The 13,644-nt window shown below is 42.2% G+C and overlaps 1 protein-coding gene across 3 annotated transcripts; it reads left to right on the top strand.

Moving 5' to 3' along the window:
* The first annotated feature begins 5,623 nt into the window (after window positions 1-5,623).
* Window positions 5,624-13,355, top strand: osr2 (odd-skipped related transciption factor 2). 3 transcript variants are annotated; one of them, XM_041942987.1, is made up of 4 exons: window positions 5,624-5,707; window positions 11,434-12,123; window positions 12,491-12,590; window positions 12,906-13,355. In XM_041942987.1, the coding sequence occupies exons 2-4, from the start codon at window positions 11,471-11,473 to the stop codon at window positions 13,086-13,088; spliced, it is 936 nt and encodes a 311-aa protein (XP_041798921.1). In that variant the 5' UTR covers window positions 5,624-5,707; window positions 11,434-11,470; the 3' UTR covers window positions 13,089-13,355. The 3 variants fall into 3 exon arrangements, with proteins under 3 accessions (XP_041798921.1, XP_041798922.1, XP_041798920.1); XM_041942988.1 differs by lacking the exon at window positions 5,624-5,707 and adding an exon at window positions 9,188-9,427 and having other exon boundaries at window positions 12,988-13,355; XM_041942986.1 differs by lacking the exon at window positions 5,624-5,707 and adding an exon at window positions 9,188-9,427.
* The last annotated feature ends 289 nt before the right edge of the window (window positions 13,356-13,644 follow it).

Raw genomic sequence — 13,644 nt, 5'->3', positions numbered from 1 at the left:
ACCAGTTTGGTGAAGCCGTGCAACCTGCCAATATCCACAGCCGCCCAGGAGCCCCCCCCTTGACCAATAACTCCACTCTCACCCATATGTCGTAAACAGCTTAAAACCCTATTAAAAGCACAAATACATTTCAGAAACTGAGTAGACATTTATAAAACAATATTTCCTGTCTGTGAATCGACTGTATGACTGTATTGACTGTGTGACTGTATGGATGCAGAAGCTTATAATATATTCCTGGTGGTGGTCGAACTTTTCCCTGGCTACAAGTTGTGAACATGCATCCTATAAATGCATCAGTAAAAGACGGTGATTTACTGGGCTGGAAGGGAAGTGATTACGAGTGACTGATGAGAGAGCAAAAGCAACCTCCCTAAAGACTGCACCTGTGTACATTAACATTTACTTAGTGTGTGTGTGTGTGTGTGTGTGTGTGTGTGTGTGTGTGTGTGTGCAGTTGTAAAAAACGCCTGAAAGTGTTTTTCTGTGTGTTTGTGTGTGTGCCTGTGTGCATGTGTCACGCTAAATGCAACCATACAGGCATCCAAGCTATTAATTCAAACCACAGTGGAGCAGAAATCCATCAATAACACAAGAATCCATTCAAAAAATGATGTTATTTTAGTTCAAAGGGCGTGAGGAAAATGAGAGGAAAAGGAGCAACAAGGTTGGACTGCAGCCAGCAGGGATATTTTTAGCACTGAGGAAAACGTTCGCCTTTTCAGTCTTTTATGTTAATAACATCTCAGTGACTCACTGGCAGAATAATGATAACACGCTGAAGAAATATTGCTCTTTGTGGGTGAATTTAATTAGATTGTCCATACTCATATGAGAATCTGAGAATAGTGCCTGCATCCAGAGTAGCTGTCCCAAAGGTCCTTCACAGCCAAAGGTCCTTCTTGTAACAGTGTCAAGATCTGCTCTCATTTTTTTAAGTGGAAAGCCATTTCCTGACTCTTTGTAATGCGCATACGTCTGGCACATCACAAAGGGAGAGAAAGGCAGGGGAATAAAGAAATTATATGAAATCACACAGGATGAATGTTATTGTTGTTGCTGTTGATGTGGGAAAATGACTGGTGCTATTGCATTATTCATTTCTCATCCAGCAACATCACAGAAATGTTTTCAAGGAGGCCTGATTACACTAAATCCTGACTGGTAGTCTGGATCAACAACTTTGTAGAGCCCATCGTCCATCTCTCCATTCTTCACGTCAACCCTTTTCATCCACCTATCGCTCCAGCTTTCCACTGCTTCTTCAAACATCAGTCCCTCTTTCCATTCTGCCATTCCTCCATTTCTTCATCTCATATCCTTCAAAGTGTCCTTTACTACTCTGTTAAATCTCTCCATCCCTCGCTTTCATCACTCCATCCTCGCTCTGTTTCCATCTTTCCATCTCACCTCAGGTACAGGACGGATGCAGCAGTCACTGGGACCTTTTAAAAACGTCACGTCTGACAGACTGGGTGAGACACTCTACGGCTCTGTTGATTTATCCTTCCAGTGAGCTGCAGTAACTTTGTTAACGTCTCTCATCAGCCTATTAACAGCACATGAGCGTGGCCAGGAAACAGGTGCTGGGAGCATTTTACTGTCCATCACCTCACCAGCAGGAGCTGATCAGCAGTGGGGAGTGCAGACAGTACAGTTTCACCCAGAGCTCTGACACTTCAACACAAGTCACTACTTCAATAACAAGTGGTGTTAGACAGTGGAGTTCAAAAACAGCCAGAGAGGAGAGATACAGCGAAAGAAAACTGGACAAGTATTGAGATAAATGGGTGCAAACTGCTTTAAATGTTAGCAGTACCTTGACTTTTTAGGAAATACACTTATTTGCGGTCTTGCTGAGAGGTAGATGAGAAGATTAGGAGGATGACCAACAATCCAGCATTCACAACCGCTTCACACAGTGACTGGCCAGCTCTGTGGAGGTGAGAAATGAGCCAGGCCTCGAGCTTCTAGCTCAGTTTTTTTCATTCTTGACACAACTACGTATTTCTGTCGCTTCTCTCTGTGTGCAACACTGTGAGTGAGTCGATATCCTCATACTCGAGCAGTATTACTATCTCTGTCACAGCCAGCTTTTCACTCAGAACAACTATATAAATAGATATATATATGTATGATTTTTGACTTGATTGGAGCCAGTTCGCTTAGTTTAGCATAAAGAATAGAAACAGGGGGAAACAGCTAGCCTGGCTCTTTCAGAGGGTAACAAAAGCCACCCACCAGCACTGCTAAAATTAACACATTATGTTTCATTTATTTTAAAGTCTAAATAACTCACTTTTGGGGGGTTGTTTTTTTTGCAGGGCACAGTCACCCCCTGGAGCCTGCCTAGTAATCAGCTGAGACACCAGGAAGTCACTGCTCCTATGGTGCTGTTGTTTTTTACCTTTGGACAGAGCCAGTTATCGATCCTCTCATCTAACTCTCGAATAAGCATATTTCTAAAAAAAGTCGAACTAGGTTATAAATAAGACTTCATCACCAACACAAACTTCTTTCTCCGGACATGCTTGCAGTCAGATTTAATAAATTCTATGATCAAAAATAGACCAGATCTAATATGAAAACTATGAATTTGCATTATATTGCATAATATACTGTATGTGGCAAAGTGTACTGTAACACAATCGAAAAATGTGCAGTGCAATAGCCTCCAATTAAAAAAAAAATTAAAAAAACAGAATTACTATCCACAATTGTAGGAAAGGTTCCACATAAAAACTCTTGGATTCAGAGTAGATTTTAACTGAGCTAAGCCAGTAAAGTGAGGTGCCAGTCAGTCAGCGTTCAGTGACAAAAGAGGCAAAACAGCCATGATGCAATGTGTGGAGGGCAATAAGGCATAAGGCACCTTTTAAAAAGCACCACAGCCCTCACACCAGCAGAGCAGCTGAATCCAGAGAATCCCCGCCCGGCAACAAAAAGGTCACGCCTGTCACAGCTCAGCCATGAAGAGCTTCAGAACATGCTCTGGGAAAATACCTTTTTCATGACGAGCACATATAACAATGCAAAAATGCAGCGACCTTACAGCAGAGAGAACATGCTCGAGACAGTTTGATACGACCCTGTCTGCCTATATTGTAGCTGTGGAGGAAGGGGAGCCAGGAGCCTGCAGGATACTGCTCACCTACCCCAGCTCTCCTGCTGGCTTTATACACATAGATCCTCCAACGCCACCACACACACACACGTGATATGTTTTGCACTAATCCTCATCTCTATCTTTGTTTCTCACTTTCCATCTCCTCATGTTTTCCATGTTTCTACTAAAGTCTTTGCATCCATTATTTCCAGCTTTTCTTCACACTTCCATCCCAAACTTTCTGGCTCTCACTTCTTTTGTCCTTCCATCATTTCAGATTTCTCGCATCACTCCAATCTGCCACAGATACCGAACAAGCACAGCAAACCACTTTTATACAGCTCCTCCTATAGAATAGGGCCTTTGTTTACAGTCTGTTATATTCAAACCCCAGCTGCCTGTGGATTCTACCATATATCAAAACCAAAATAACCCATAATAAAAGTGTTAGTTAACTGAAATGAACTCTAACAAATGTGGACGTACATAAACACTGACAGGGTGTTGATTTTAGCCCAGCGAGCTGTCAGTTAAACCGGCCGATGATTGAACAGAGATCAGATGTCTGTTCAGGCATTTTTCGAAACACGTTTATGATCATGCACAGATCCCTCTCTTTGCTCCTTCTCTTCACTGCCTCTTCACTCTGCTTGCCATCAGACCAGACAACAAGTAACTAAAGATGTCATGTTAATGGCAGGGAGCTCTACAGAAGCGCCTGGCCAGCACAGACAACCGGAGGAAGCTATTTGCTGACAAATGGGATTTGGTGCTGGGCTTGAGCAGCATTAACTGGTGGGTTTTATTGGTTGAAGGAGCACGATATCATGGCGGTTTTCTTCTCTATGCCTCTCTGGCAAAGTGGATGACGTTGCAGGGAGCAGAGGCATTTGGTCACGCAAAGGTGCCGAGCGCTGTTAAACAGATGGCAGGAGACCAGTGAAGAGAGTGGCAATGGACAGCAGATGGAGAAGAGATCATGCAGGAGACCAGAGGAATGCAGTGTATATACCCGACACACTGCCAGTCCCCTGTTCCTGCTCACACAAACTCTCTTTTATACTTTTCCTCATGTAGAAAGTTCTGAGTAAAATATAAAACATTATGCATTTGCAGAGAAGATAAAACAGAAGAGAACAGAATAAACTGATATTTCTTATTTGTTAGAGCACAGAAGTTGAATTCCTATGATAATCCTGCAGAGTAATGTGTTCACAGAGGGTATTTAATGTCTTGGAATTATTTACTCTTGCTCTAAAACTTGCAATAGCTCACTCATCACTGAATAAAGAAGCTTATGATTACACAGCATGAAATGCAATAGTAATTTGAGGGCACACCAATAGGGGGCAATCTTGTACAATAAAGGACAGAGCATGAGGCTGTCACAGCTGAACTCCAACATGTCCTGCACTGTCCAGGAAAGTGAGGTTCTGCAGAATGTCTTCATCATCTGGTTTCTCAAAGTGCTTTGAGACAGTGTGTTAATTCACTGGACCATGTGTCCAATCAATTTAAAACTGCAGGAAATATGTGTTACTGCAATTATTTTCATTTGATTGAGATGTGTTTTTTAATCAAGTAATTTCCAATATTTTTTTTGTAAGAGTCAAACAGCGTTGTGTTGCCAACAACAGCTGTCAGCCATATTATCTAAATTCAGAAGTTCAATAAAACATACAGTTAATTGTATCTTACATGTGTATGGAAATCAGAGTTGGTGCTCTGAAAATGAACATTTTCGAAACCAGAACAATCACATGGATGAATAACAAGTTCTGAATAGTCCACCTTGCTTAATTTCTTTTTGTTACTAAACTGCTTTTACTTGAATACTCCTTCTTAAACAACACGAAGAAGACCTAAAGCCGTTTTAACTTGTCAAAACTTGCAGAAGGGTTAATGGTACAAAGGATGGAGCCACCATAGCTAATAACCCTAAAAAACACCGGTGCTGTAAAAAGTCAACTTTACCTTTGAACAAAAAAATTATATCCTGATAATGTTGCTGTGACAGCAGATATAATAATATAGGCCCAATGAGGGGTGTTAACTATTTTCAGATTATCCTTTAATTGTAAATTATTTTCTTAATAATTATCTAAATCAGTTGAAAAAAAGGTCTGAAAACTAAAAAAAAAAAAACACTGTACCTAGTTCATTAAACAGTTATTTAAAACAGAAAGATTTAGTTTAAAAGAGAGAGAGAGACTCTCTATAGCTCCGTTTCACTCTCAAACAGCAACAACCCTTGAGGCAAGAGAAACATATTTCCCTTTCCTAGAAGTGCACAATTTCAGGTAAAAGAGTGTGATGTGGAGGAAAATATGACTATTGGGGTCTTTGAGTGAAAAACACCCATCCTGAGAGCTGCTGCTGGGACAGGATGAGTGAGAGTGTAGGTGGGGATGTGGGGGCTTTGAAACCACAGCACATAGGTAAGAGTCACAGGTTTACCACCCCCTGCTCATATAATATGGACCTGACATCCTGTCTGCCAGCATGCACTGAGACACAGCAATACAGAGAGACAAACACATCCAGAAGAGGCCAGCAGCTCCACACGTTCTGCCAAGTACTCGACGTGTGAGGACAACAGAGGTAAGGAGCAGCATTCGAGAGCGGGGGGACACCATCAGACAGGATACGGAAAGGTCAAAATACATATGTTGGAGCTGAGTATTATATTATGATGTCAGACAGGCACATTCAGCTCCAGCAGCTGGGACACAGATATCGAAATTCATAGCACAGTGAATGACAGGAGTAGGTCACTGCAACATTTTACACTTTTTCTAGTGAAGAAGGAAATAAACAGGTTCCAATCTAATCTGTAAGAGATTTTTTTTTCTTCAGTTAAGTTCCTGAGAAGAATATACATTGTAAGCACATCAGAAATACCGTGAGGAAAGGATCTTCTATGTCAGAACAGGAAAGGCCTGAATTACACTGCCATGTAAAAATATAGATTTCAAAAAGCTCCATTAGACCAGAGGAGGACATGTCTTAATGCGCATCAGTAACCCATAATAAATCAGAATCAGGAAATATGCTCAGTCCAAAATCATTTGCTGTATGTAAATCTTCAGAGCAAACCTTTAAGAGCTCTGTAGGTCCTTGTTAATAATCTCTGCTAGTCTTCTCTTCTGTCACTCAGCGTTATTGGAAGAGGAGTGTCGGCCATTACAGGCTTGGCAGCTGCACTGAGCTGCAACACTGATACTCTGTGGGAGTCAGATTATCAGAGAGAATGATGGCGGCTGCAGGGGACTCAGGGCAGGGCCAAAGGGCAAGGCACTAACTCTCCGGCTCTGACATTACCCGAACTTTGAAGAAATCGGTAATCCTATCGCCCAGATTGGCGAGGCAGTAAAATAAAAACTGTAAACTGGGGGCCACATGCAAAATGTCCTGTCAGGAACATTAGAAAGAGATAAAATTCCACAGTGCTTTTGGGTCGCTATGAACTTCTTATAGACTATCTGAGTCATATTTTGAAGCGTGTAACTGTGATATTATAGCAGATATGACTGTAAGACAGAATAAAAGCGCCATAAGACACACAGTCAATATTAAGCAACATTATTATTGCACTCTGTCGGAGCAGCAATGTAGAGTCGCTCTAATGACAGCATAAAATAATAAAATAATAAATAAAAAACGAACAAATAAATTGGATATAAAATGTAGCTGGAACCTCACAGAAATATGGGTCCATGTCATAAAAGAATTACACTAAAAATATTCAAATTCATCGTGGATCTTGCAGAAATAAGGTCCGAGTGTTTGGCAGTAGATCTCCCTCAGGAAGTCGGGATTTTCTCAGCACAAAATATTTGACAGATTTTGCAAGATGTCAGTGAATTTCGACTAAATTCCCGGCGTGTGAAAATTAATTGTTGGTGATTGTAGTGTGGAGCAGCCCGAGAGATATTTTAAAACGGACTATTTGTTCTTAATGGCCTTTTTCCAAAGACCAGAAATAGGCTGCGCTCGATTTACATTGTTATCAATGTTCCCGGTGAAAGGGATATGTTGAGAAAATGCCATCACCTATAATGTCAGAATGTGGGGGTTTATGTGTCTTCTAATCTGTCTGCAATTGCTCGGTGTTTTGACAGCGCAGACAGAGGCCTGGGTGATATGAAACCGAACGAAAACCACAAGCATGTTGTGTGCAGAAAATGTTCTGCAGCTCTAAGAAAACGAAAATCAGGCTACATGAGCTCTTGGATAGACTAAACGTCTCAGACATGTACTGTGCTTTGGTTGTTATCGCTCCTATAATGGACTGAGATCTGTCTGGCTCTGTGCACTGATAATTAACTGTGGGTTAAAGATTGGCATGAACAGGTCAGAAGCTGCAATGATCCGCTGCAGTAATTAAATATATTTAATTACATTGTTATTATTTTTCGTCTATAGGCTGAATGCTTATTGTTTTTAGATACATTTAATAGTATGAACTCCCCGCAGTGATGCGGTCATTTTTATTCAAGCATTATTTTCAGCGATGACGACAGAAAATGTAAAGTTGCTCTCAAAGACAGTGTTCTGTCAGAGCCGCAAACACTTGAGCAGAGCAGGAAATAGCTCGCTGTGTTGTTAAAGTCCCAATAGGCGGCGCTGCAGACTTGCATTCTGTTGTCTGGGACTGTAGTCCCAGTCAGTCCTGTGGCACTCAGCATTATTAATTGCATGTTCATGTTAAAAACTACAGTTTTCCTCCAGCCGTTTTGTCATGCACATGCACACATAAGATAATTAAAGAGAGGAAAAAGCAAGATAAATTAATCGAGGATGAGATGGGTCACAATGGATGCCGTCCATGCATTTTGACATTGCACTAATAGAAATATCAGCATTATATCAGTTTTTCAGCCTTCGTTTAAATAGCAAAAGATTTTTTTTATTTAGATTCAAATTCAATTCAGTTTTCTGTGACTTGCGGTTTGATGGAAAATTCAATAGATTAATTTCGGTTTCGTAACAACCTCTCTCTCTCTCTCTCTCTCTCTCTCTCCCTCTCTCTCTCTCTCTCTCTCTCTCGGCTCTTTAACTTTTGATTTGTCCTGTCAAAAGTCTTAATTACTTTGCATCTAAATCTGTGGCAAGAAACGAACCACAATCTAATTAAAGAGCAGTCTAATTCATCTCATACACTCTGTCACTTCTCATAAACTCAGTGAAAAACATTGGAAAACGAGAAGCATGTAAGAATGACACTTCACTTTTCACTCTGCTTTTGGACAAAAATGTGATCTCCTGATTAAGGCTGAACTCAGAACAACATACTACAGGATGCTTAAAGCACACAATTTATCACACAGTAAAATGTCATCTTATTTCTGGAGAACATATGGGATGACGTGTGTGCTAATAATCCTATATAGTTGTAAATAACATGTAAAACAGTCCAGGCTACCAGTGTGTCATTACCATGTCATTTGCCAGTTTTTTTAAAGCGTTTCCATGCAATTTAAAGAGAAAAATCAAACTGCATAGAAGGAAAAAGGCAGCTCGTTGTCTGAAGAATACAAGTGTCGTTAACAGTTCAAGCTTTGCATTTGTTCACCATGTTGCTGATCTCAGGATGTTGTTTTTTTCTGTCACAAACCTCATAATTTTTTTACTCTTACCACAAAGAAATAAAACGATTTAATGTGGTGGCTCTTGCATGTGCCCTCCATTTTCGCAAATGGGGTGTATGGTTTCAAAAAAAAACTTGTAAGCTTGTAAGTAGCCTATCCAAAAGCACGTTTTCAAAAGCGTGGAGCTGGAGGAAAAACGATCAGGATTTCCTCCTGCACTTTCATGTCTCCAAAAGAAGGTGCCAGCCTCGGATATATGGTATATGAGAGGTGTCAGAGGAGGCAGGTTGAGCAGGGCACGCTTCTCTACTATGGTCTGGAGTCCTAGTTGCTATCCAAACACAAATAAACAGAGGAGGAACATTGGAGTTAATGATAGAGGAGGGGGGTGGAGGCGTGTCGGAGGGCGGGCTGAGCGCTCCGGAGCCCCGGAGCCCTGAAAAGTGAAGGACCGGTGCGCATTACGCACACTTCCAGTCCCAGCTCCGGACGGGACTCCCACGCTGCTGTTGTCTCTCCTCCAAACTTCTTCGCCTCTTTCCACAACTTTTCACAACTTGTCACATCGCTGCAAAGGTCCGAGACACCAGAGCTGACTGCATGGCTACATGAGAGTTTCATGGACTTGGAACTTGGAAAACTTTTAGCGGCGCTTTATTGGAGCTCGTCGCCTCTGTAGTTACTGTGGATTACTGATATACCGCAGGACCTTTGGCAGCTATTTATTGGGGTAAGATTCTGTTTGACAGGGTAAATGTCAGTCTTCTGCAGGAAGACTCTCAACTTACTTATTAGAACTTTTTCTCGAAAGAAAAGATTGAACTTTTACTGTTTGAGCTGGAAACCAGAGAGATCGAACTGTTAGTAAAAAGACCAACTTTTCATGAACAAATGCTACATGAAATGTTTTTAGGGGTGATCATTGCCTCGTGATGATCCCCAGCTTGAGGTCACAGTTCGCCCACGTTTTGACATCACTGTGTCCGCAGCGCATAACATTGCTGAAACAAGCAGTGGCCTCCACTTCTGTAAACACTTGGTGAAGTTAAAACCTTGTGCCAAGAAAAAAAAAGAAACTGACAGTGAATCAAAGAACAAGACAGGGCACTTAGACTGCCGTCAAAGTTTGAATGAAGTCCAAAGGTTAGCGAGAGAAGAACAGGTTGAACATAGTTGTACATGCAGTACGGGCAAAGAACAACAAGTGCCTGCATGGTGACGACTTCTGTTGCACCTGTGCAAAATTACATTTAACCCTGTGCCGCCTGCGAGAAGGCAAAGCAAAGGAGGCAGAGCTGAGAGATCTGTGGAGGAAATGTAACGACCTGACCGACACCAGCTACCAGCTCTCCGGCTGCCGCGTACTTTCCCCCCGCAAGCGTGAATAATGCGTTCATCTCCAAACCGTTTCAGGATGGTAGCATATGGTAAAATATGATTTGGTCTGATCTGTGAAAGACAGCTCGAAGCATTATACTCTATCGTCAAAAAAGAGAAAACTCAACTTCTCACCAAATCTAAAGGTCAGCACGCCGTTGCACCGCTGGCTTGCTGCCAGTCCCGCGTTCACCATCCGGAGTCTTGACCCAGCACGGTGGACTTTTCTGTGTGGGAAAACACAACTTGTCATCCCTACAAACACGGAACCAGGCACACTTATTTCTTGCGCTGGCAGCTCACCTTATTTGTCCTGCACAGTGGAAACAGGTAGCTGCTGCTTCCCATTAACGCAAACAGTGCTCTGTGAAAAAGTAGGTTCAAATGCCTTTTGGCTTATTTACCACCAAAGCCGCCTGAGACACAAACACGCAGCATGAAATAAAAAGACACAGAAGCACAATATTAGGCCTGTAAAATGAACTGGCTACTGGCCGCGAGCAGAAAAATAAAAAGCACATGTATTTCCAGCATAAAGTAACTTTCATGTGGATGACAGCCAGCGTTTGTGTGTTTGACTCATGCTCGTGCGCTTAATAACACAGTTGATCTCTGTCTGCAAAATTTCAGACTCGCACAAATGTGCACGCAGAGCACTTGTTCTGCATTGTGAAACACCAACTACAACCGTCAAAAACAACAGTGCGTCTTCTCTAATTACCTCGTATGAGATTTACTGCTTTTTTCAGACTGATCTGGATATGTAATTTACAGTGTTAATCGGTGCCACACGAGTCGTTTTACACCCACTTAATTTAATTACAGTTTCGATGACTGATTTGCTTTATAAAAATGCTTTGAGGAGCATCTCTGTTTTTAGGGGACAAACTTTGTTTTCGCTAATGCGTAAAATACGCGTTTATATTCTCTCTGTGGTTTTGTTATGACAAACAGGGTTTTACTCACCATTATCATTATAGGGCGATGCTGCTGCATCATGGCAAAAATGTTTAAGTTATTTACCCAGTCAACTCCATCGCTTTGTGCAAGTTGTTAAAATTGGAGTAATTAATTTGCGCCTTGTCTGAGCGGAATCGATCCACGTTTGAGTGCTGGAGGAATATATTCCTCCTTTGTGGACGAACAAAATTTTCCTGAGATGAATGCTGTCATGTTAGATAAGAATAAAACATGTGGATGAAAATCTTACTGCGTTTCGAGTAAAATAGTAGTGTGTTCAAACAGGTGTTTTTTTACTAATCAGTAACTCAAGGTTTGCCTTTGTTACCACGTAATTTCTGTCTCTAACGTTGCACTTACACACAACACTCATCGTTCTGTATTTTTTATTCTCCCCAGGGTTATCACCGTGTCTTCTGCAGAGGTCTGAGCCGAGATGGGGAGCAAAGCCCTGCACGCTCCGATCCCCCTGCACCCGGCCCTCCAGCTCACGAACTACTCCTTCCTGCAGGCCGTCAACACTTTCCCCGCTGACCAGCTGCAGGGGCTGTACGGCCTCAGCGCTGTGCAAACCATGCACATGAACCATTGGACTCTTGGTTACCCGCACATCCAAGGACTGAGGTCGACGATCACAGAGATGGCAGCCGCCCAGGGTCTGGTGGACCCCCGGATTCCCTTCCCAGCGTTACCCTTCACAGCCGCAGCGCAACTCTTCCATCCAAAACAAGCCGGCGTTGCACACGGCGTCCCCTCGCTGCACAAGGACAGGCCGCGGTTTGACTTCGCCAACCTGGCCCTCGCTGCCACTCAGGAGGACCCGCCGAAAACTGCGGATCTGGCGAAGCTGGCATCGGGACTAGGGGGAACCATCTCCGAGCTGAGCAAGCTGTCCCCGGACAGAAAACCCACCCGGGGCAGGCTGCCATCCAAGACTAAAAAGGAATTTATTTGCAAGTTCTGCGGCAGGCATTTCACCAAGTCCTACAACCTCCTCATCCACGAGAGAACCCACACAGACGAGCGGCCCTATACCTGTGATATTTGCCACAAGGCTTTCAGAAGACAAGACCATCTCAGAGACCACAGGTAAGGCAGCTTTTTAACTTATACTCTGATAATTACTCACTGGTTTGGAGGGGGGTCTGAAATTACCAGTAGCTTTGCTAAGTTTGAATGTGATTTAAATCACAGATATATGTTTTTCTTTAAATGATCTCATCAGCACTTGCAATTTTAAAAAAAAAAGTCTACTTTTAATTATGCTATAACATACATGCAGGCCTGTTCCCAGAGTTTTCTCCATGAGGGCGCTAAAGCACTTTTACGCACAAAGTTGGACGCTCATAACTTGCACAGTAGAGCTTTTTCGCCCTCTGACTCTGGGGTTTGTAACAGCTACAAGCAAATCCATGCATGAGCAGACATTTGATTAAGTGTTATTTCTGTTTTACAGATACATCCACTCCAAGGAAAAACCATTCAAATGTCAAGAATGTGGGAAGGGATTCTGTCAGTCTCGAACTCTAGCCGTCCATAAAACCTTACATATGCAGGTAAGCTGAAAATATTAACAGTCACCATGATTTTTATCCTCACTGAACTATGTGACACGTTAAGAGCACAATTCACCTATTATGCACGTTCTACTGCATGCATGGGGATGTTAATAAGTCTCACAAAACCACTGCGTTTGGCCAGTTACCAAATGAAAACAAGTGATCACACATAGAAGTGATATATATAGAAATATTGTGTAAATATTATAACTGAGACAGTACTGGAGTTATTTAGATGATTGAAAGATACACTTGATAGACTTTCTATACAATTAAAGGGAATAATCCTTTGCTTGCTTTAAATCTAAACAGGAGTCTCCCCACAAATGCCCCACATGCGGAAGAACCTTTAATCAAAGAAGTAACCTGAAAACTCACCTTCTCACCCATACAGACATCAAGCCCTACAGCTGTGGCCGCTGCGGAAAGGTGTTTCGGCGCAACTGTGACTTGCGACGGCACAGTTTGACGCACAGCCCACATCAGGACTACTAGGCTGGACAGACTAACAAAATAACAATGGGCAAAACGCAGGAAGACAAGTCCGCGACTTTTTTTTTTTTACTCAAAGACAATCTCCAAATCAGGACACGTTCACCGCAGCACATTTTAAAGTGGGATTTGGTTGCGCCTCAAGAGGGACAGCTGCGGAGCCAATGGCCATGTCCAGCGTTCACACCACCTGTAAATATCAAGACCATGTACATAATGTTGTTTTTTTATTTTCTTTTCTGACATTGAAATGATAAAGTTGTCAAAAAACAGTCATAAGTTTAAAGTATGTTAAATTGTATTTTAGAAATAAATATTTCCATTATACATTTGATTTGCTCTGTCTTTATTTCATGATTCCTGTGCCTTGAAAACACGAGAAACAGCATCAAAGCCCAAAGGCAATATTTAGATGGACCCATTTTCCATGGCCATCAAATTAATGGTCTATATGTTTACAGCCAGCAGCCAGCGAGAGCTTAGTGAGGCCGACTTGTTGGGCTTTTTATAGTAGACCAGCAGATATCAGTTAGCAGCTTGGGAGCATGTCATGTCTTTC

The sequence above is a fragment of the Chelmon rostratus genome, chromosome 8, assembly GCF_017976325.1.
Source record: "Chelmon rostratus isolate fCheRos1 chromosome 8, fCheRos1.pri, whole genome shotgun sequence".
NCBI lineage: Eukaryota > Metazoa > Chordata > Actinopteri > Chaetodontiformes > Chaetodontidae > Chelmon > Chelmon rostratus.
Note: the sequence above shows the minus strand (reverse complement) of the source record. Positions and strands in the feature narration are given on the sequence as shown.

Bases quoted from the DNA above. Each gene is read 5' to 3' on its own strand.
- osr2 (XM_041942987.1), top strand. From the start codon at position 11,471: ATGGGGAGCAAAGCCCTGCACGCTCCGATCCCCCTGCACCCGGCCCTC. The intron at 12,124-12,490 runs GTAAGGCAGCTT...TCTGTTTTACAG, and splicing joins GACCATCTCAGAGACCACAG to ATACATCCACTCCAAGGAAA. The intron at 12,591-12,905 runs GTAAGCTGAAAA...AAATCTAAACAG, and splicing joins ATAAAACCTTACATATGCAG to GAGTCTCCCCACAAATGCCC.